At 41.9% G+C, this 21,838-nt stretch overlaps 1 protein-coding gene and 1 pseudogene across 1 annotated transcript; one reads left to right on the top strand and one right to left on the bottom strand.

Moving 5' to 3' along the window:
* Positions 1 to 59: 59 nt before the first annotated feature.
* Positions 60 to 10,705, bottom strand: LOC111955589 (flotillin-1-like; annotated as a pseudogene).
* Positions 10,706 to 12,647: 1,942 nt separating this feature from the next.
* On the top strand, positions 12,648 to 18,744 carry LOC111955684 (tubulin beta chain). Its single transcript, XM_023975933.3, has 4 exons — positions 12,648 to 12,802; positions 15,130 to 15,238; positions 17,142 to 17,252; positions 17,463 to 18,744. The coding sequence occupies exons 1-4, from the start codon at positions 12,746 to 12,748 to the stop codon at positions 18,518 to 18,520; spliced, it is 1,335 nt and encodes a 444-aa protein (XP_023831701.1). The 5' UTR covers positions 12,648 to 12,745; the 3' UTR covers positions 18,521 to 18,744.
* Positions 18,745 to 21,838: the final 3,094 nt, after the last annotated feature.

The following is a 21,838-nucleotide window of genomic DNA, read 5'->3' as shown; positions in this document are numbered from 1 at the left end:
ACACACACACACACACACCAAAGAAGACGAGGGTAGTGGTTTTGGAATCAAAGGAATGATGTATTTGATATAATTTAAGGGTATACGTTTTCTACAAACTACAAGGTTCTTCATGACACCAGTGCACAGCAATTTGAAAACAATAGAGACACATTTACATTTTGGCAAGTCCTCAAAAACAAAGTAAACAACACACTATTCTAATATAACTCTAGTAAAATGAAATCAGTCCTGGATACAATCTACTCGCCATGGAATTCATCCCATTATGTTCATTAAATGTACATTAAGTAACTTTTTCCCAAGCTTTATTTGGTTTTCACTGAAATAAGCTCAATATAGAATATTATAAGCATATATAAGCAACTATTGGTATTATTTCTTGGTAAAAAAAAGGGACAACCATGAAAATAGATGATATCCTGGTTAAAGTAAGATACATCACAGGCTTCTGTTAGTAAGGATAAGGATGTTTGATTACTCTGGTCTTCTGATACAACTGAATGGAACCCCAGGCCAACACGCTYAGCTCAGAAGGCCCTTCATATATGAAGATAAATGTGACAACTTGACATAACAAAATCATATGTTTCAAATCATTTTTTACAAATCTTTGTGTACAGTATAAAATGTTTCAAGCTAAATTGAACAAAACATCGTATAATACTTCACTAAAATGGGTACAGTAGTAGTATTTCAACAATAATTACATCTAAAATATTCCCATAATTAGCCCCTTTGGCCATATTTGGAACCTCTGGTTCAGTTTCTGGTTTATTTACTGAGCTATAACAGTAGTACCTGTTCGGACACATGCATTCAGGCTCCTGACAAATCATCATACTGAAAAACACACTTAAATATAACAAATGTCTCGTGTTTCACATAAATAAATAAAATGAAGGGAGAAAATGATAAAAATCGGACATCATCAGTTGATAAGAGGGAGTTTCTGTGGCGACGGTGAGGTAGAGGGTGACAGTGTGTGGAGATAAGGCAAGTTAGTTGTCAACCTCACTTCCTATACTGAGTCAGTCGTTTCATTAGACCCTACAATGCCATGAGACACACAGGGCTTGCAAGCTATGCTATCTGACTTATTTCCCTTGAACATACTGATCTGAGGCATTGATTGAACGATAAGATAGGATAGTACTTTATTAATCCCCCAGAGGGGAAATTTGATTGRACCAGCCAATACATACAGTGATGAGGAATGACCACTTGCCTTTCCTTTGGTGAAATGCAATGTCATGACATATGTGCCATGTACTCATTACTTGTATATCATACTATTATGTACTAGCAGTTACGTCTATTAGTAGTACAATACAACACAGCTAGCTTTAGTTAAGGCTACGAAAGGTTCTCAAATAGATAACAATCTGCTTTCAGAAGTCCTTTTTACATATGACACCTCCTCTCTTTTTACTTCTGATGACAATCACTTTTTTCTAACTTAAAATTCCTCCCRTTATCATTCATTACCACAGCTACTATTTCTGTTGATCTGAGGACCACCTTAATAACAACGTAGCTTCAATGCTAACAGTACATCTCAATGAGCATCAATAGTACAACTTCACATTATGTAGTAGTTCCATTATTATAACGTCAAATTACCGTTTTGACAGCTATAACAGAGCAGTAAACCAGTCCCCTAGCACTCTGGACAAAATGAATACAAGTCACATCTGTGAGAGCTGCTACATAATCTGCCTGACCTTTCAAAAGACTAGCGATTAAATAGGATCCTTCAGTATGCGAGACACAGGCAATACAACGAAAACATCAAAAACACGTAAATTACGRGTTGTAACAGTGAATGTAGACACACATCAATGGGAAAGCACACATTTCGCAGATAGAAATCCATAATACATAGAAAAACAACAGCTAAATTGACTGTCTTATTTCACACTACTTCTCCCAAGAGCCTTTGCAGGTATAGATTAGAATAWTGGATACTTTGAATGGTTCATATTTTGCACATTCAGTGTTACTCAAACTTAGTACGAACAGAGCCATGACATTTCTCTCTTAACCAATTAKATTTCGTCAGACTAAAACYACAACCAGTAACARTWAAAACAATGAAAGACAAACATAGKTTTGGTCAGGTCACCTTTGCTTCTGATAAGTAAGACTGAGCGCTGAGAATAAGAATACTGGGTGGAGGATTTGACTGCGTTTACATTGAACTCGCCAGTTAAGATGCACTTAGGGTTTGGCAGCAAGGCAGTGGACACAGCCAGTTATGAAGGAGGGAATCAAGGGACAAATATACACGCAAAGAGGTGAAAGGTGAGCTAGGCAGAGACAGGGGTATTAAGGCACATGGAAAGAAGAGGGGCTTGATAGAAGCGTAGATACTAGATACAGCACAGTGCCCTCTGTAACTATTGGGACAGTGAATCATTTTCTCTTATTTTGACTCTATACTTCGAAAGTAGTAAAACGTTTCGTATTGGTTTCCATATTCATAGCACGCAATGACTACATCAAGCTTGTGACCCTACGAWTTTTTTGGATGAATTTGTTGTTTGTTTTGGTTTCAGATTATTTTGTGCCCAATAGAAAGGAWRGGTAAATAATGTATTGTGTCATTTTGGAGTCACTTTTATTGTAAATAAGAATAGAATATGTTTCTAAACACTTCTACATTAATGTGGATACTACCATGATTAGGGATAATCCTGAATGAATCTTGAATAATGATGAGTGAGAAAGTTACAGAAACACAAATATAATAACCCCCAAAAATGCTAACCTCCCCTGTTATTGTAAAGGTGAGAGGTTGTCATGTCTTGGGGATATGACATTTGTGCGTCTGTAACTTTCTCACTTTCTCAGGATTATCCATAATCATGGTAGCATCCACATCAATGTAGAAGTGTTTAGAAACATATTATATTCTAATTTACAATAAAAGTGACTCCAAAATGACACAACACATTATTTACCGTTCATTTCTATTGGGAACAAAATAATCTGAAACACAACCAAAACAAAATAACAAATACATCCAACAAATGTGTATAGTCAGCTTGATCTAGTCATATGGGACCAAATACTAAACCGTATACTACTTTAATACATATATAAGGGAATTTGTCRCTTAGCAATTTCTAAACGGTTCACCCGATATGGATGAAAATSTGACAGTCTGCACATTAACCTCAGTCACTGTTTGATTTCAAATCCAAACTTTTGGAGAATAGAGCCAAAAGAAGATGAAATGCTTCACTGTCCCAATAATTACGGAGGGCACCATATGTTTTTTGGCATAACATACTTGAGGAGAGAGTTAAAGGCTGTGGTGGTAGGCAGGGTTGTGAAATAGGTCTGCCTGATCACCGGAGTCCTCAGCCCATATGAGTTGTCACCTAGAGAATGGAAGGACAGGTTGAGAGAGAGGGAGATGGAGAGAGAGACAGAGAGCGAGAGGGTGTGGGGGGGGATATGGAGAAAGAGAGAAAATGAAGTCTTAGCATAGAACACCAACAGGAGCAGCGATTCACAAAGTTGGATCAGTGAATTAGCCAACTAGGTTTACTAACATTACGAACAATACTAACCGGAAATTTGCATGATATACTATCTTGTACTTGATGCTTATGGTGACCATATTAACCTTTAGCATTCTTTATCAACCGTAGAATGAAGAGTTATACATATAGATCTGTGTTTGTCACAGTTATCTGGCAAGTTATTTATTTTTCCTATTCTGTAAAATATAACTCTGGATCAGGGGCGGCAGGTTGCCTAGTGGTTAGAGCGCTGGGCCAGTAACCGAAAGGTCGCTGGTTGGAATAGCTGAGCTGACAAAGGGAAAAATCGGCCCATGTGCCGGTGAGTAAGGCATTTAGCCCCAATTTAACCCACGGGCACCGTACTACTATGGCTGACTCTGCAAAACAACACATTTCACTGCACCTATCCGGTGTATGTGACAATAAAACTATATTATGTGAGGGTAACCACTGGTTCATTAATTGGAGACCTACTGAGAAAACTGTTGTTTGGACAAATAACAGTCCTCTTGTTATATAATACGTTACACATCGTTGGTTAGGCTGTCTCACCTGTGAGATGTTGACTCCCGTCAGTTTCTCCACGGTCGCTGGAAGGCGGGTCATGATGTCTAGCACCTCTCCTGTGAGCTTGGCCGCACCCACCTCCGCACCCCCGCTGGAAATCATGGTGATCTTCTGAGCCTGCGCCAGAGGCCTGCTGATCTCTTCCGCCATCTAGAGGAGGGCAGAGAACATACAGTTATTCGCCCAGTTTCTTTGCCCAAAAGCTCACCCCAGTGACGAGTGATCAGATGTTGGACTCCATAACGATGTGTAATTTTGTATTCAAACTAACTTTATATGAGTTTTACGACTTTTTCATGCAAATCTTCAATTCAATGCATGATTTACGCAATATTTAAATGCGCAGATCTCAAATGATGATTCCACCGTAAGTGTGTATTTGAGCTCTATGTCTTGAAAGGTTTTCTCACTAGTGGTAGTTGCTCCAGCAGCATGTCCACCATGTCTCCCTCCATGTACTTCTGGAAGGCTTTGGCCTTCTTGGCCATCTGCTCCGCCTCGGCTCTCCCCTTCGCCTCCACGGCAAAGGCCTCCGCATCTCCCTTAATCTGAGAGAGAGAACATTTTTMAAGGTTATATTTTATTATTATGACACACTATGTTGTTACGGCTTCTTTAGGTGTGACTTATCATAAGTTAACTGCAGGATTTAGTAGTATTGATTGAACAAGCTAAAAGACTTGAGTGTGGTAAACATGGCCTTCTCTTACTGTTAAAGTGCTGTCTGCTTATACGAGTCCCAGACACAAGAATGAACTGCTTTTAGGGTTAAAACAAGCTTGGAACAGTAACAGTCTGATAGTAACAATGTACTTTTGCTTTTCAGAATCTGTCTGGAACAATGTGATACTTATAGACACACTCACCCTAATGGACTCTGCCTCAGCCTCCATAATGAGCTGTGCACTGTGGGAAAAAAACAAACATTTATTTACACCTTGTTTGGCCTGTTAGGTGTACAGTATAAAGTACATAGTACATATTGAGTATAGTTTGTATATTTGTCTGTCTCGTACTCCATGGAACGCATTAATATCTAGTATATTTTCATTGTCTATGCAGTAAATTGTTCACAAAATGCTATATATAATTTGTGAAAGGTCATTTTGAGACCTGTMGCTGGTACGAGGGTTGGGGCGATATTTTGGGAGAGCTCTTCTACGATATGCTACTTCAAATATCGCAATATCCGATATAACCGTTTTGCGCCATTAATGACGAGATATTTCCAGACGAGGAAATTTAAAAAAACGTATTTACGATATTAAAGTCACATTCTAATTAAATAACCTTAGTAAAGCAAAACAAAAAGGCTTTGTTAATTAATTTAGACTTAATTTTCAACATATTGATACAGCCTAACTGCACAGTTTTGATTAGAAAAGTTCAAATAGAGTATAGGAGGGGAGGGGTGCGTCACTTGGAAGGATATGTCACTTGGAGAGGTGCGTCACTTGGAGGGGTGCGTCACTTGGAGGGGTGCGTCACTTGGAGGGGTGCGTCACTTGGAAGGATGCGTCACTTGGAGGGGTGCGCCACTTGAGTGGGTTGAGTCACAGACGTGATCTTCCTGTCCGGTTTTGCGTCCCCCTCGYGCTTGTGCGGTGGAGGAGATCTCTGTGGTCTATACTCAGCCTTGTCTCAGGGTAGTAAGTTGGTGGCCTGTTGATATCCCTCTAGTGGTGTGGGGGCTATGCTTTGGAAAAGTGGGTGGMGTTATATCCTGCCTGGTTGGTCCTGTCCGGGGGTATCATCTGACGGGGCCACAGTGTCCCCCGACCCCCCCTGTTTCAGCATCCAGTGTCTATGCTGCAATGGTCTATGTTGCGGGGGCTAGGGTCAGTCTTATTTGTTATATCTGGTGTAATTCTCCTGTCTTATCTGGTGTCCTGCGTGAATTTAAGTATGCTCCCTTTAATTCTCTCTCTCCCTCCCCTCCCGAGGACCTGAGCCCTAGGATCATGTCTCAGGACTACCTGGTCTGATGACTCCTGGCTGTCCCCAGTCCACCTGATCATGCTGCTGCTCCAGTTTCAACTGTTCTGCCTGCGGCTATGGAACCCTGACCTGTTCACCGGACGTGCTACCTTGTCCCAGACCTGCTGTTTCCCTCTCTCTCTCTCTCTCTCTCTCTCTCTCTCTCGAACCTGCTGTCTCGACCTCTGAATGCTCGACTATGAAAAGCCAAATGACATTTACTCCTGAGGTACAGACCTGTRGCACCCTCTACAACCACTGTGATTATTATTTGACCCTGCTGGTCATTTATGAACGTTCAAACATCTTGACAAACAATCTGGCCTTAATGGCCATATATTGTTAAAATGTCCCCCGGCATAGCCAGAAGAGGACTGACCAGACCCTCAGAGCCTTGTTTCCTCTCTAGGTTTCTTCCTAGGCTCCTGACTTTCTAGGGAGTTTTTCCTAGCCACCGTGCTTCTACATCTGCATTGCTTGCCATTTGGGGTTTTAGGCTGGGTTTCTATATAAGCACTTTGTGACYTCTGCGGATGTAAAAAGGGCTTTATAAATACATTTGATTTGATATAGTCTTGCACATCACYATATATATTGTCTTGCATACCACGACATTCGATTTAATCATATATCGGCCCAACCCTATCTGGTACTCACCGCCGGGCCTCGGCCAGCTTCTCCATTTGGTATCTCGTGGCCTCAGCAGGCTTCTTCACCTTGGCTCGAGCTCCTTCTCCTTGCGGGTGATCTCCTGCTGCTGGAGCATGATCTGCTGAGAGCGCTCCACCACCTGGACCTGCAACTTCTCCTCCTCGATGCGCTGCTTGGTCTTGGCCACCTGACGGGGAGGGTTCAAATGGTAAGCCCAAGATCTCAGTAGTACTCTCTATGACCCTTTCTTTGTGTTTTACTTTTTCGTTGCTTTGTTTCAATTGGTTTAGTGAGCTGCTTTCCGTACGTTGTGATTTTGACAACAATCAAACAACAAGATTGGGCGTGCTATACAATACATCCAAGTATTAGRGCAATATTATGGACATACCTGTAGCTGGTAGGCCATCTCAGWCTCTGCCTTCTTGGTGTTGACCTCGATGTCGTAGGATGCTTTCTTCAGCTCATAGTCCCTCTGAGCCATGGCCATCTGGATCTCATTGACGTGCTGGGCTGAGATCTTCTCCTGCTTGGCATGGGCCTCCTACAGAGAGAGAGAGAGAGAACCCCAGGGAGTATAAAAAAAGGAACAAGGAGAGATTGGAGAAGGAAAGGTTCCGATGGAGTGCGAGAAAAGAGAAAAGCAAGAACGGATAGGGAAAACCAAGCGAAGAAACGTGATGGAGAACTCAGAAATAAACAAGAGAAAGGGACAGGATAAAGGGCGCAAGAAAAGAAGAAGGTAGAAAGAAGGAGAGAGCAGAGAGAAGGGACAGGTGGCTCACCCTGATCACAGCATCCCTCTTGAACTGGGCCTCTCCGATGCYGGCGTCTTTCTGCACCTGGGCGGTCCTGGACTTCCCCAGGGAGTGGAGGTAGTCCTGAACCACAGAGAGGAAGAGAACAACATTGGTTACTTTTTAGTTTAGGGTCCATTATTTATCCAGCATTGGAGTAGTTGCAAGAATGGAGTCTCCATTGAAAGAAGAGCGAGAAAGCACACCTGGTCGTCGTGAACMTCTTTGAGAGTGTAGCTGACCACGCTGATGCCCATGTTGAACAGGTCGGACGAGGCCACCTTGAACACCTCCTCTGAGAACTTCTTACGTTCCCTATAGATCTCCTGGAGGGGGRGAAATAACTGAGTTCGTACCGATGTTGATATGCTTGTGTTTAGTGTAACTGTCATGACAGTAAAAAGTTGCAGTYTTCCCGCTCCATCGTGTTACTATGTACAAGTTGTTGAACACATAGCCAGACAGAGATATCCATATGACTATGGTTCTGATGTATATACAACTGTTGCATGTGTTGTTTGTTGTGGTTATGTAACAAGACAGTTCTACTGTGTAATGTGCTGACTATGGTACATACAAAAATACCCTCAAATAAAAGGTGACATTCTGTACTGTCGCCTCATATGAATTATTTGATCTCAAATCCAAAATGCTGGAGTATAGAGCCAAATCAAAAGTTTTAGCTTCACTGTCCAAATAAATACGTGGGGGAGTGTGTCTCTGGCCATAGCTCTTGGCTTTGGTCATGGCTTTACTGCATTGAAATGAGTGAGCAGCTATAATGTGCTGTTTATTTATCTATATCTGTCTGTAACTGTGGATGTGGCCAATAAGGGTGCTGTCCAGTTTACCTCATGTAACCATGAAGAAGGCAAATAGTGCCGAAATGTTTCTATGTTGCACTAAAACGAGTGAACTGCTATAATGTAGCCTGATCCCAGATCTGTTTGTGACATCTTGCAAAACAGTTGTTTTACAACGGGTTGGTCAAAACAAGCGTTGTGATTGGGTAGTCGGCGGTACTCGGCTTCATCTTGTACCTACGACCGCAGCACAGCTGTGCTAAAAAGGTCAWAACCCACGGCCCCTCGTGTTGTCAAGTTTACCTCCACAGTCAGGTGGGCGATGATGGCCCTCTGGTGGCCCTCCAGCGTCTCCAGGGCGATTTGGGCGATCTCGCCCTCCGACTTCCCCATGAACATCTGACAGGCTGCGGCCAGCATCTCCTTGTTCTGCCCCTGGATCTTCATCTGGACAAAGGAGAGAACACATAACAGCATATTAACATTTAAAAATGTTTTTAAACAGAAAACGAAAATGGGCATTTCTGAGCAAGTTCAGGTAGTTTTAGTCTGTTTTTGGGTGATTAATGAACACAACTCAGGTGTGCACAGTGCTAAACAAACAGAAGCATCTGCTGTACACTACCCAGCTATACAGKCGTAGTAGCTGTATTAACACTCCAACAGGCAAGGTTACTCTGTCCTGTCCATAGCACAAGAGAGTGAGGTATTTCAGAATTTAATGCCAGTGCATAAATGAATGARATAAGCAAGTTTTAATGATCTACTTAATACCTACTTAATCAAAGAGAGCCCTTACACTTGTGTTCAAAACTAGGGTGTCTAAACATGTTTAAATGACTTTGATTTGATTTGATTTGACAGATTAGTGTACTTACATTGGCTCAGGAAGAAATGGAGACGGAGAAAGACGGAGAGACTAACCTGGGCAATACCAGTGACCGAGATGGGAACCCCACGGCGGGTGTAGACTTTCTCACTCTTCACGTTCAGCGTCAGAGTGTTCAGGGAGATCCTGGGCGAGAGGAAAGGAGGGAGAGATATAGTCATTCCACAATGTCGTAGTATGATATCCCAAAACAATGGCAGATGGCTATACATGGCCAGATTATTACCGTGTGTGTTTGCAGACATGACCAGGAGGAGAGACATTCCCTCTGGATCTTCTGAAAACAGGGAAGCACAAACACTCTGCCTCCAGCAATCATTACTGGAGGAGAACGGAGGCACCCTGGGAAACTGAGAGCGAGAGAGAGAGAGAGAGAGAGTGAGGGGGGATGGTGAGATACACATGAGAGTATTATTACCATCCTACTGCTTTTTAATTTGACATGTTTACACTGTTTCCCAACCCTGGACCTCGAGTAACCCTGGACAAGCAAACTTGATTCAACTTGTCAACTAATCATCAAGCCCTCAATGAGTTGAACAAGGTGTGTTTGTCAAGGGCTACAACTGAACTGTGCACTAGGGGTACTGGAGGACCAGGGTTGGGAAACACTGGGTTAGAGAATGGACCTGACACCACCATAGCCTCATTTGGACCACACGTGTAGAACATGTTTTTCTTCCTCAGATGCTGTAAAGACAAACAAAAACAACACACACACACAATTTAATTAAACAATTTCATATACCAAGCTCTAATCCTAGGCAGTGGGCCTGACAGTGGGTTACTTGAGAGCCTTACATTGGCCTATTGCTTAAGCATTTGTAATTCATCAGTCATGCTTGACAGCTTTGACTGAAATCTATACAGTTGGCCTAATAATAACAATTTGATACAGCTGCTGTKAGTAACTAAATGTTACTACATGTTTAATATATTCTATTAAGATTTCATCTGAATCTGAGCAGATAGTCAGTATTACAACTATTGTAACATTCCCCATGAAATTCCAAGGGGTCAGGAGACATCACTTGCAGTTAATTGAATCTGCGTAAATGTTGCGCAGCATCTGTATCACGATCACACCCAGGACATTTAGCTGATTAAGCGCATAGAACTTCACGCCCATGTACTGTATCAACAAATGTATCAACACACATGCAAATAGGATTTGAATAAAACATGCYGGGGTGTGTTAACAATGATACAAATGTATCATTTCTGCCAGACCCCACTGATGTTTATTTATGTTGCAAACCGAGATGCATCAAATCAGTCTAAAGATTAGTCAAAATATGTCCGATCACTTACCAATTTGACAGAATGAACTAATGCAGAATGCAAATGTATAGATGCGTTGCAACAATACTGTTTTTGGCTCTCAAAATACAGCAGTGTTATTCTTGCTATCGTCTGTCCAATATATGTATGTATATATGAAGCTTCTGTCCGTTATAGCTCTTCCCGTCAAAAGCGTCTATCCATCGTCTCACGCCCATTGCTAAATGTGCTGTCGCCATCTTGTGGTGCGGTGGTGAATTGGATTTCATTCAATGATCAGTGTGAAATACTTTTGCATTTAGGATACACAATCGAATTACTTAGCTATATCAACAAAGTTATTGACTTTATGCAATTTAGTTGCCTTTTGTTCTTTGTTGTGTCAGTACCTCATTAGATGGATGTGGAGGCATCATGCCTATTTGAAAGAGAGGATGTGTGTGTGTGTGTGTGTGTGTGTGTGTGTGTGTGTGTGTGTGTCCTCAAATTGTCTACCCATAGCCTCTCATTCTGATGGGAACCCAACTTCTTTCAAGTGAGGCCAGTCTGCTGTGATCTGAGTCATGGCACCAATGTGACAGGTTGTACTTGAATGTTTTGCTTCATGCAACCACCCCATTGAATGATTGGCTTAAGGATCGGACCCTTTTTTTAAATGTTCGCCTAAAATGACATACCCAAATCTAACTGCCTGTAGCTCAGGACCTGAAGCAAGGATATGCATATTCTTGACACCATTTGAAAGGAAGTACTTTGAAGTTTGTGGAAATGTGAAATTAATGTAGGAGAATATAACACATTAGATCTGGTAAAAGATAATACAAATGTTCCATCATCTTTGAAATGCAGTAGAAAGGCCATAATATAATATTGCAGTTTAGGCGCAATTTAGATTTTGGCCACTAGGTGGCAGCAGTGTGTGTGCAAAGTTTCAGAATGATCCAGTGGAGCATTGCATTTACATTTACATTTAAGTCATTTAGCAGACGCTCTTATCCAGAGCGACTTACAAATTGGAAAGTTCATACATAGTCATCCTGGTCCCCCCGTGGGGAATGAACCCACAACCCTGGCGTTGCAAGCGCCATGCTCTACCAACTGAGCCACACGGGACCATTGCAATACTGCACAATGTGCCGAATTGGTCAATTAATACATTTTCAAGTACATTTTAGAGAACATACAGAAATTATATGGTACTACAAAATTTAAGTTCACACACTCCCAGGAATGTCATATATGATGGATCATTAGCTTATACACTAACTTTCACACATCTAGATGGCCGGGCGGGGTGGGTGTGGAGCCAAAGACAGCAGGGGTTCAAACTGTAGAACCCAGTTACTACATTTGAATATAAAAATTMATTTTATCAAACTATGCTACATTTTATKTCTGGGACCCTCGGGATGACAAATCAGAGTAAGATTACTGAATGTAAGTACATTATTTACCTTCAGATGTGAATGTATCAAACCATTTGCCATGATAAAGGTTTTTGTTGTCGTGCACTCTCCTCAAACAATASCATGGTATTTTTTCACTGTCATAGCTACTGTAAATTTGACACTGCAGTTAGATTAACAATAATTTAAGCTTTCTGCCCATATAAGACATGTCTATGTCCTGGAAAGTTTGCTGTTACTTACAGCATCATTAAAACKTATTTGTTTTAAACTCATATTTTGGATGATGAACATATTTGRATTTATTGTAGTAAGGTTATCAATATGTCAGTGATTTGTCTTGGCTGATCTGATTTCAAGTAATATTACTGTACATAATATCCCCTTTTAGTTTTTTATTATAGGGACTGTTTTCACATCTAATAGGGGGAGAATTATTATRCAACAAAATATTTTTGCATTAATAGCCAATTCTATAGGAGTCTTACAGGACGCATGGCAGGAAAGTCATACATTAGATGCTGATTCCATGGCCTACTCCAACAGGACAGTGATGACAGGACGGGACGCGGCACTCCCTCTCTACTTCCGGCCCCTTTCATTACGGCAGAGAAACCCCTTAGATTTTCTTTCCTCAGCCAATCAAGATTGGGTTTCCGAAGACCGTGACCAATCATTAGGGCAAGCCTCGGTTTGGGCACGGTCCAGACTTATAWATTCTTTGTCCCGCCTTGCTCAAAGGTGGCATCCACATACTTCACAGTGGTCAGTGTGTTAACTGTGTGGCCATAACAGCACTCCACTTCTTCGCTTGTATTTTCTATTATAACTATCATACAGAATGAGGGAAATCGTGCACATTCAGGCCGGCCAGTGTGGTAACCAGATTGGGGCCAAGGTAAGAATCTTGAAAACTGAAATGAACAAGGCTTACATTTAGGAATTAATCAATAATGCATTGTACCATTTGTTGCTTCTCGAGARAAAAAGTTGTATTCTAGGCTATGTGTATTTTAAGTCGAAATGTTCCACTTAGCCGAAATGATAAACATTCAATGCAGAATTTTCCGTTATGGTTTCTTTTCTAACATGAGGTGGCCATTTAAAGTTATCTCAATGGAAAAAGAGTACCGGAAAGAATATCCATTTTGTTGTCRCCTTTTCAGTCCTGTTGTAAAACTTTACTTCGTTTTGTTCTTTATGGGATATAAATGTATAATTGGTCAATGTGAACTAGTCGTAGAAGAAAGCTAAACTGGAAGAACGATGACAGTTCTTTTATTATAGTGAGATAACGGGTCTATCGAGCCATGAATTCGCTGGGCGTGTGGTTGTATCCCTCTGCCTGGCCTCTCTCTGCCACGCTCATTGTTTTGTGTCTGGAATAGCCTTCTCTTCAACGGACTACGAAAAACAGATGTCTAAAATGAAGACTTTAAAACACAAATGATAAAACAACTAAAAAGACACTTAGTCCTACAGTTATGACACTGGCAAAAACTATAGCTTCATATAGTTCACCCCCCGCGTTTACAGATGTTYATGCACAAATTTAGCATTTTTGAGACAATTTATTTAGGTTTTTTTGTGGTTTGCCGAGTCAAGGTTTTCTATAATTTTAGTCTCAGTATTCCCTTGCATTACACATTTACATACGGAACGTTACTTACGTTAGTCAAACTTTAAAAGAGTAATGGGCTTTTTACGACAGTAACGCATGCCCTGTTGCGCATTTATACGCCGGCTCTTGGCTGAGTGCGCATAATAGACCAGTAAAATAAACCATTATTAACGCTATGATAGTCATTTCGCAATGGCGATTTAAGTTGAAAAGCGGGGACACTATAACCGTTGTCTTGTTGGAGCTGAATAAACGTCKTTTAAGAAAAAAGGGGGAAAGTTGCTGAAGCAGGCAGGAGAGAGGAACGAATGCCAATAACTGTGATTCTGGGCGAGGGGGAGGGATATGAACAAGCGGTAGACTAGCAGAGCTGATGACGTCATTTAAATGACTAACGCTTATGATAAAGAGCCGAGCTAACACTTTAGAGTAGCCTATATGTTTATATCCTCAACTTAATTATTTTACACAACACCATTTGGGAACACCACCGTGGAGGGTCGAGTGGGCCAGTGAAATGTAATCAACGTAATTTAATATCCACAAGGCCTCAATTACTCTCTTTAAATATACTGTCTATACCGGTTCGCTAGATAAGTCTATTCAGCCCTACCGTTTGTGGTGGATGGAAACGGAGTGTGTCACTAGCCTAATTTGGTAGGCCSAACTTGTTGATGTGTTAAATGAGAATTTGTATTAGCACAGTGAACAAGAATTGGCCGTTTCACTAATCTTTCTTGTTATTGAGAGGGGTTAAAAAATGGATTTCAAAGTGGAGTGGAAGATCAAGAGGTGTATGATATCACACAGTGTCCTCTCTCTCCATTTCAGAATGGGGTCAGTCGAGTTCGTGTGACAGTCTGTGCCACTTRCTTAACGAGGTTTCGCCTTAACGTCTCACCCCATCAATCTGTCCCAGTAGTCTAATTCCTCTGGGATGGTTATACTTTGCCTGCTTGTGTGGTAGCCTACAGAGTACTGCTTCTCTCTTAGCCACTTATAATGAATCTTCATGGATGGTCCTTATTCTAGTATAATGTCTTGTGACTGCGAAGGTAATTATTTATTGGATTTGCCCCAGGAGGGATGGAACTGAGGGTTACTTCTGAGCCAATGCCGACATCTGCTTTCTACACTCCCTGAGAGAATTCYACAGCAATTTTTCACCCATGTGACACCTGGGAAGTCAAGAGCACACATCTGTGCCAGGATAGACAATGCCACTGGGAGACATTTCGAATAGTTTTGGAATTATGTAACGTATTGAATATCCATATGGTTCAACTTAACATAATAGTTTGTCTTGCATGATATTTTGTAAGTGATGTGTTATAGATGATACCTTATATGGTATATGGCCATGTTCATCTTTACAGCAATAGCCATTTTTTTCATTACATTTCTAATGTAATAATATAGTAACAACAATCAAATATACATTACTWGKTCAGCTTCCCAACCACTTGACCTCACACCACCCCWCAAGTGAATGGGCTATTACATTACGTTGGTAGTTCAGCCACTTAGTGCAACCTGCACTTTAGGAGTGCTGGCCTGTYTCAATTCAAGRCTCTTGTTGACTTTTATCGATCTGACCTCTTTAGTTCTGGGAGGTGATCAGCGATGAACATGGCATCGACCCAACAGGCTCCTACCATGGAGACAGCGACCTGCAGCTGGACAGGATCAGTGTCTACTACAACGAGGCTTCAGGTAGCACATCTCCACCCTCTACAGTTACAAAGAACCTTTCAACAGAAGAATGTCTTTGGTGCTTACACAGACATGTACTATACAGTACCAGTCAAACGTTTTGGACAACACCTACTCATTCAGGGGTCCTTCATTATTTTTACCTGTTTTCGAAATTGTGGAATATTGTGAAGACATCAAAACTATGAAATAACACATATGGAATCATGTAGTAACCAAAAAAGTGTTAAACAAATCCAAATATATTTTTATATTTGAGATTCTTCAAAGTAGCCACCCTTTGCCTTGACGACAGCTTTGCACACTCTTGGCATTCTCTCAACCAGTTCATGAGGTAGCCACCTGGAATGCATTTCAATTAACAGGTGCCTTGTTAAAAGTTAATTTGTGGAATTTATTTCCTCTTAATGTGTTTGAGCCAATCAGTTGTGTTGTGACAAGGTAGGGGTGGTATACAAGTAGCCCTATTTGGTAAAGACCAAGTCCATATTATTGCAAAAACAGCTCAAATAAGCAAAGAGAAACGACGGTCCATCATTACTTTAAGACATGAAGTCAGTCAATCAGGAAAATTTCAAGACTTTTAAGTTTCTTCAAGTGCAGTTGCAAAAACCATCAATCGCTATGATGAAACTGGCTCTCACGAGGACCGCCACAGGAAAGAAGACCCAGAGTACCTCTGCTGCAGAGGATAATTCATTAGAGTTAACTGCACCTAGATTTGCAGCCCAAATAAATGCTTCACAGAGTTCAAGTAAAGACACATCTCAACATCAACTGTTCAGAGGAGACTGCGTGAATCAGGCCTTCATGGTCGAATTGCTGCAAAGAAACCATTACTAATGGACACCAATTAGAAGAAGAGACTTGCTTTCCAAAAACACGAGCCATGAAATTAGACCGGTGGAAATCTGTCCTTTGGTCTGATGAGTCCAAATTTTAGATTTTTGGTTCCAACCGCCGTGTCTTTGTGAGACGCAGAGTTGGTGAACGGATGATCTCCGCATGTGTGGTTCCAACTGTGAAGCGTGGGGGTGCTTTGTGGTGGCACTGTCAGTTATTTATTTAGAATTCCGGCACACTTAACCAGCATGGCTACCACAGCATTCTACAGCGATTCTGCATCGCATCTGCGTTTGCCCTTAGTGGGACTATCATTTGTTTTTCAACAGAACAATGACCCAACACCCCTCCAGGCTGTGTAAGGGCTATTTGACCAAGAAGGAGAGTGATGGAGTGCTGCATCAGATGACCTGGCRTCKACAKTCACCCYACTTCAACCCAATTGAGATGGTTTGGGATGAGTTGAACCGCAGAGTGAAAGAAAAGCAGCCAACATGTGCTCAYCGTATGTGGGAACTGCTTCAAGACTGTTGGAAAAMCATTCCAGGTGAAGCTGGTTGAGAGAATGCCAAGKGTGTGCAAAGCTGTCATCAAGGCAAAGGGTGGCTACTTTGAAGAATGTAAAATATATTTTGATTTGRTTAACACTWTTTTTGGTTAKTACATGATCCGTATGTGTTATTTAATAGTTTTGATGTCTTCACTATTATTCTACAATGTAGAAAATWGTKKAAATAAAGACAAAACCCTTGAATGAGTAGATGTGTCAAACCTTTTGACTGGTACTGTATATGCAAACATACATWTATACATTTATTCTATTGAAATTGAGATTAATTTAAATTATATCCATAAAGTAATGGGTGAAAATGTCAACGTGGCAAGGGATACTGAATAGGATCACTCAATTCGTGGACTAATGGAGGTGTACATGACGTGATATATTTTGTCCTCCCCCTGGTGGACAGACAGGAGCTCTACTCCCCTTGACATCATATATCCCATTGTTCCCTGCAGTATTGAGCTGGTGTGTGTCTCTCTATCTTTGTCTCTCTTGGAGGTGGCAAGTATGTACCCAGAGCGGTCCTAGTGGACCTGGAGCCCGGCACCATGGATTCTGTCAGATCCGGACCGTTCGGGCAGATCTTCAGACCAGACAACTTTGTGTTTGGTAAGGAATGAGATGGGTTTGAGTTTAGCACTGCTTGGAAACGTATGGGACATATCACTTTTAGTTAGCACATAGGGAAATGAAACTGAGTGATAAAAATACATATTATGAAACAGTCCTGTCATTTTTGAAGTAAAATAGGGTTTGGGGTGTTCTCCTCTCTTGCCCCTTTCTCCTTCAAATGACCCTCCGTTCCTCCTATTTRTCTAGGTCAAAGCGGTGCAGGAAACAACTGGGCWAAGGGCCACTACACTGAGGGAGCAGAGRTGGTGGACTCYGTCCTGGATGTGGTGAGGAAAGAYGCTGAGAGCTGCGACTGCCTCCAGGGCTTCCAGCTCACCCACTCCCTGGGTGGGGGCACTGGCTCGGGCATGGGCACCCTGCTCATCAGCAAGATCCGTGAAGAGTACCCCGACCGCATCATGAACACCTTCAGCGTGGTGCCCTCCCCTAAAGTYTCYGACACTGTGGTGGAGCCCTACAACGCCACCCTCTCGGTTCACCAACTTGTAGAGAACACAGACGAGACCTTCTGCATTGACAATGAGGCTCTCTACGACATCTGCTTCCGGACCCTCAAACTCACCACYCCSACRTACGGAGACCTCAACCACCTGGTGTCGGCCACCATGAGCGGAGTGACCACCTGCCTGCGTTTCCCCGGCCAGCTCAACGCCGACCTCCGTAAATTGGCTGTCAACATGGTGCCTTTCCCCCGTCTCCACTTCTTCATCCCRGGCTTCGCCCCCCTCACCAGCAGGGGGAGCCAGCAGTACCGTGCCCTCACCGTTCCGGAGCTCACCCAGCAAGTGTTCGACGCCAAGAACATGATGGCCGCATGTGACCCGCGTCACGGTCGCTACCTCACTGTCGCCGCTGTCTTCCGTGGCCGAATGTCCATGAAGGAGGTGGACGAGCAGATGCTCAACGTCCAGAACAAGAACAGCAGCTACTTTGTMGAATGGATCCCCAACAACGTCAAGACCGCTGTCTGTGACATCCCACCCCGCGGCCTCAAAATGGCRGTCACCTTCATCGGCAACAGCACGGCCATCCAGGAGCTGTTCAAGCGCATCTCTGAGCAGTTCACCGCCATGTTCCGCCGCAAGGCCTTCCTCCATTGGTACACCGGAGAGGGCATGGACGAGATGGAGTTCACTGAGGCGGAGAGCAACATGAACGACCTGGTGTCTGAGTACCAGCAGTACCAGGACGCCACCGCTGAGGAGGAAGGTGAGTTTGAGGAGGAGGCTGAGGAGGATGCTTAAAGACGGAGAGAAGCAACACGAGCGAGGTGGAAGAATGAAAAAGAGTCCTARGGAAAGCCGTAAAAGTGCCAAAAGAAAACCGGAGAAATACTATAGAACGTAGCTGAGAAGAGGGGCCCAATTGCACACCCAGAAATGGAGGATCAAATCTGAAAATGGCTGAAATGGCTCGAGTAGAATAGAATGACAGAAGAATGTGACTGGACAAGGGAGAATGAATGTAAGTAAGAGGAGGAGAGGAGTGACAAGCAGCATTARGAACAAATAAACCGGACACAGTCTGCATTCCATTTACTGTAACACCATTTAATAAATAAGTACGTTAAGAAACAAAATTGTTGAAAGAAAGTTAAAGAAGAAGCCTGTGCCTATGACAAYATTGTTCCTGTTATTTTCAGTCTTTTGTTGTTGCCATGATTTTGCATTTAATCATGTCACAAATAAATGTGAATGTGACCACATAAGCACTACAGGACCTCTCACCCCACAGTTCTGATTTTGAGACTATGGTTATTAACTTATAGCCTGGTCCCAGATCTGTTTGTGTTGTCTTGCCACCAACTTCTATGGTCATTGCCTCGTCATTGGCAAACAGATCTGGGATCAGACTAATTAACTTCTGAACGGGGGCTTGATTCTGGCCTGACTTTAATGAAGGTGTCTGTGCCACCTGGAGCCGCCCTCCCCCGGACGCCAACCAACGTCTGTGAATACAGGATGACARAGACAAAGATGGGATGAAATGAATCAATGGATTTAGTTTGATAGTGCCAATGGAGCTTTATAACAGACAACAATATCATGGCAATGACCAGTGAACATGTGTTGAGTTCTACCATTATTATCAATCTCAATGATGGTGGAACTGGAACATAATGGGGAGAGGTCCATGAATTTTATTCCATTTGACCATAGCAAGGTTTTGAAACAAGATTATCTGAAGGAACCTCTGCAAATGTGTGTGTACAGAACATTTTAGTAAACGTTTACATTTTTAACCACTATTCACATAGATGTCATTGTTATTTTAGGTCCAAGCCAGGTTATATGTCCAAACCCGGCTATAGTGTCAGGTATTGTTGACATCTGTACTGCACTATGAAGGGATGAAACTGCAACTCTCTTGTATGTGTTTTCTTTGTTTTTTCTATTCTGGTTATTAAAAAATTGATCTCTGAGAAAGTGAAAGGCAAGGTGCCCCTGGGGAGAAATAAAAAGGCTTTTTTAGAAAACCTCTGGTGTTATTATTGGAAAATAATATTGTGGTATAATGAAGCAATAATACATTCACAATGAAACTATTGCAAACATTTACTGTAACACCCTTGCATTGAACATTTAGAAAATCAGTTAAATAGAAACAAATATTAAATCAATAAACTGTTYGGCAAAGGCAAAAAAATATCCTTTGGGTGTTTAGGCTATTTGTAAAACGAGATTATAAAAGAATATGAATAAGCACTTGGAAACAGCAAATAAACCCAAATGATCTTCCAAAATATTGCTACCTTGTCTTAACCACTAGAATATGTAGATTCCTCTGCCTGGGTCTGTGATGAATTCCAAAAGGGCATAAGCAGTGACAGACACATCAAATTCTATCTGTCAGATCATGCTCCGTAAACAACAGGTTTGGAATTGGKGAATCCCTTGGCTCTTCTTATGTTAGTGCAAACTCAGAGAAGGGGAGTAGGGAAAAAAGAGTAAAAACAGATAAATGAAAAACGAATTAGGTCATYAATGTAGGGCCATTTTGAATTTGTTTAAATCATCAGCCACCACTGTAACTAACCTGCCTATAAGTGTGKTATTGCAGCCTACAGGATATCTAAAGCTGTAAAACTATATTTTTAAACATTTGTTGGTATAAAACWGTTATATTTGTTCTTTTTTTAATCAAACATCAAGGCAAACAAGATGTGAAGTCATAATAAGCAAGGGACAATCAACGATGGGGTATGCGTTCTCTGGAAAATAATGTGTGGAACACGTACCATGGCGATATTTTAACAAACGTAATCTAGAAATCTGTTATTTTGCAGGTAGAAATGTGTTCAACATTCACTGAAGTAGCTAGCAAGTTTACTAAATAGCAACAGTAGTAGTTCCCTTGGTAACCAACAAACAGACTTGATAGTTTAGCTAACCAAACCATCAATCCTAACCTTGCTATTTATGAAAATCGAATTCAACAAAGCCAATAATGTTTTCAATTCAACTATTGTTTTCAAAAGCAGCTCAAACATAGAACATGTAAGAACTATAGCCATTGAATTCTACCGTGTAAAGATAGGCCTACTGTGCATTATTTAAGCAAAAAGTCCCGAGAGGGTGTGGTATATATACCACGGATAATAAGGACTGTTCTTAAGCGACACACAACCCTGAGGGCCTGGATACAGGCCMTAGCCGTGGTATATTGYCCAATTACCACAAACCCCCGAGTTGCCTTATTGCTAWTATAAACTGGTTACCAACGTAATTAGAGAAGTTCAAATAAATGTTTWGTCARARCCCTGGTATATTTTTATTTGATTTATTTAACCTTTATTTAACTAGGCAAGTCAATTAAGAACAAATTCTTATTTACAATGACGGCCTACAAAAAGGCAAAAGGCCTCCTGCGGCAAGAGAGACAACACAACACTACATAAGACAACAACATAGCAAGGCAGCAACACATGACAACACTTAACATCCTCCAAAATGGCGTAGCAGTCAGACGTGTGTTTTGTCTTGTCCCGTCCTGTGTAAATATAGTTTTCCTTGTATTTTTCGTATATATTTTAATCTCACTTTCCATCTACGGACTGAATATAGTCTCCTGCAACCCGCCTCACCCAATGTGGTACGGATTTGCTATTTTTATACTTTTTAACCGGAACCCTAGCTAGTAGTCAGTTAGCCACTGCTAGCGGTCTTCACCGTTAACTCGGACACCAGCCAGCCTCAGTTCGGTCAATACCTTGCAAGTCTGCACAGCGTCTGCACAGCGCGATATCAACCCAGAGCATATCAGACTGCTTTTTCTCTACCACATCTCCGGATTCCTACCGCAAGCTCTGAACCTTTACACCGGATCATCGCAGCTAGKTAGCTGCAATCCGAGTGGCTACTCCTGGCTAACGTCTCTGTCCCGAAGCAAGTGTAACGGATGTGAAATAGCTAGCTAGTTAMCGGTGGTGCGCGCTAAAAGCGTTTCAATCCGTTACGTCACTCGCTTTGAGACCTTGAAGTAGTGGTTCCSCTTGCTCTGCAACGCACTAGARYACCAGTTCTTATAGCCTTTAGCCGTACCCTTATCCTACTCCTCCTCTG

Source organism: Salvelinus sp. IW2-2015, linkage group LG31, assembly GCF_002910315.2.
Source record: "Salvelinus sp. IW2-2015 linkage group LG31, ASM291031v2, whole genome shotgun sequence".
In the NCBI taxonomy this organism is placed as follows: Eukaryota; Metazoa; Chordata; class Actinopteri; order Salmoniformes; family Salmonidae; genus Salvelinus; species Salvelinus sp. IW2-2015.
Note: the sequence above shows the minus strand (reverse complement) of the source record. Positions and strands in the feature narration are given on the sequence as shown.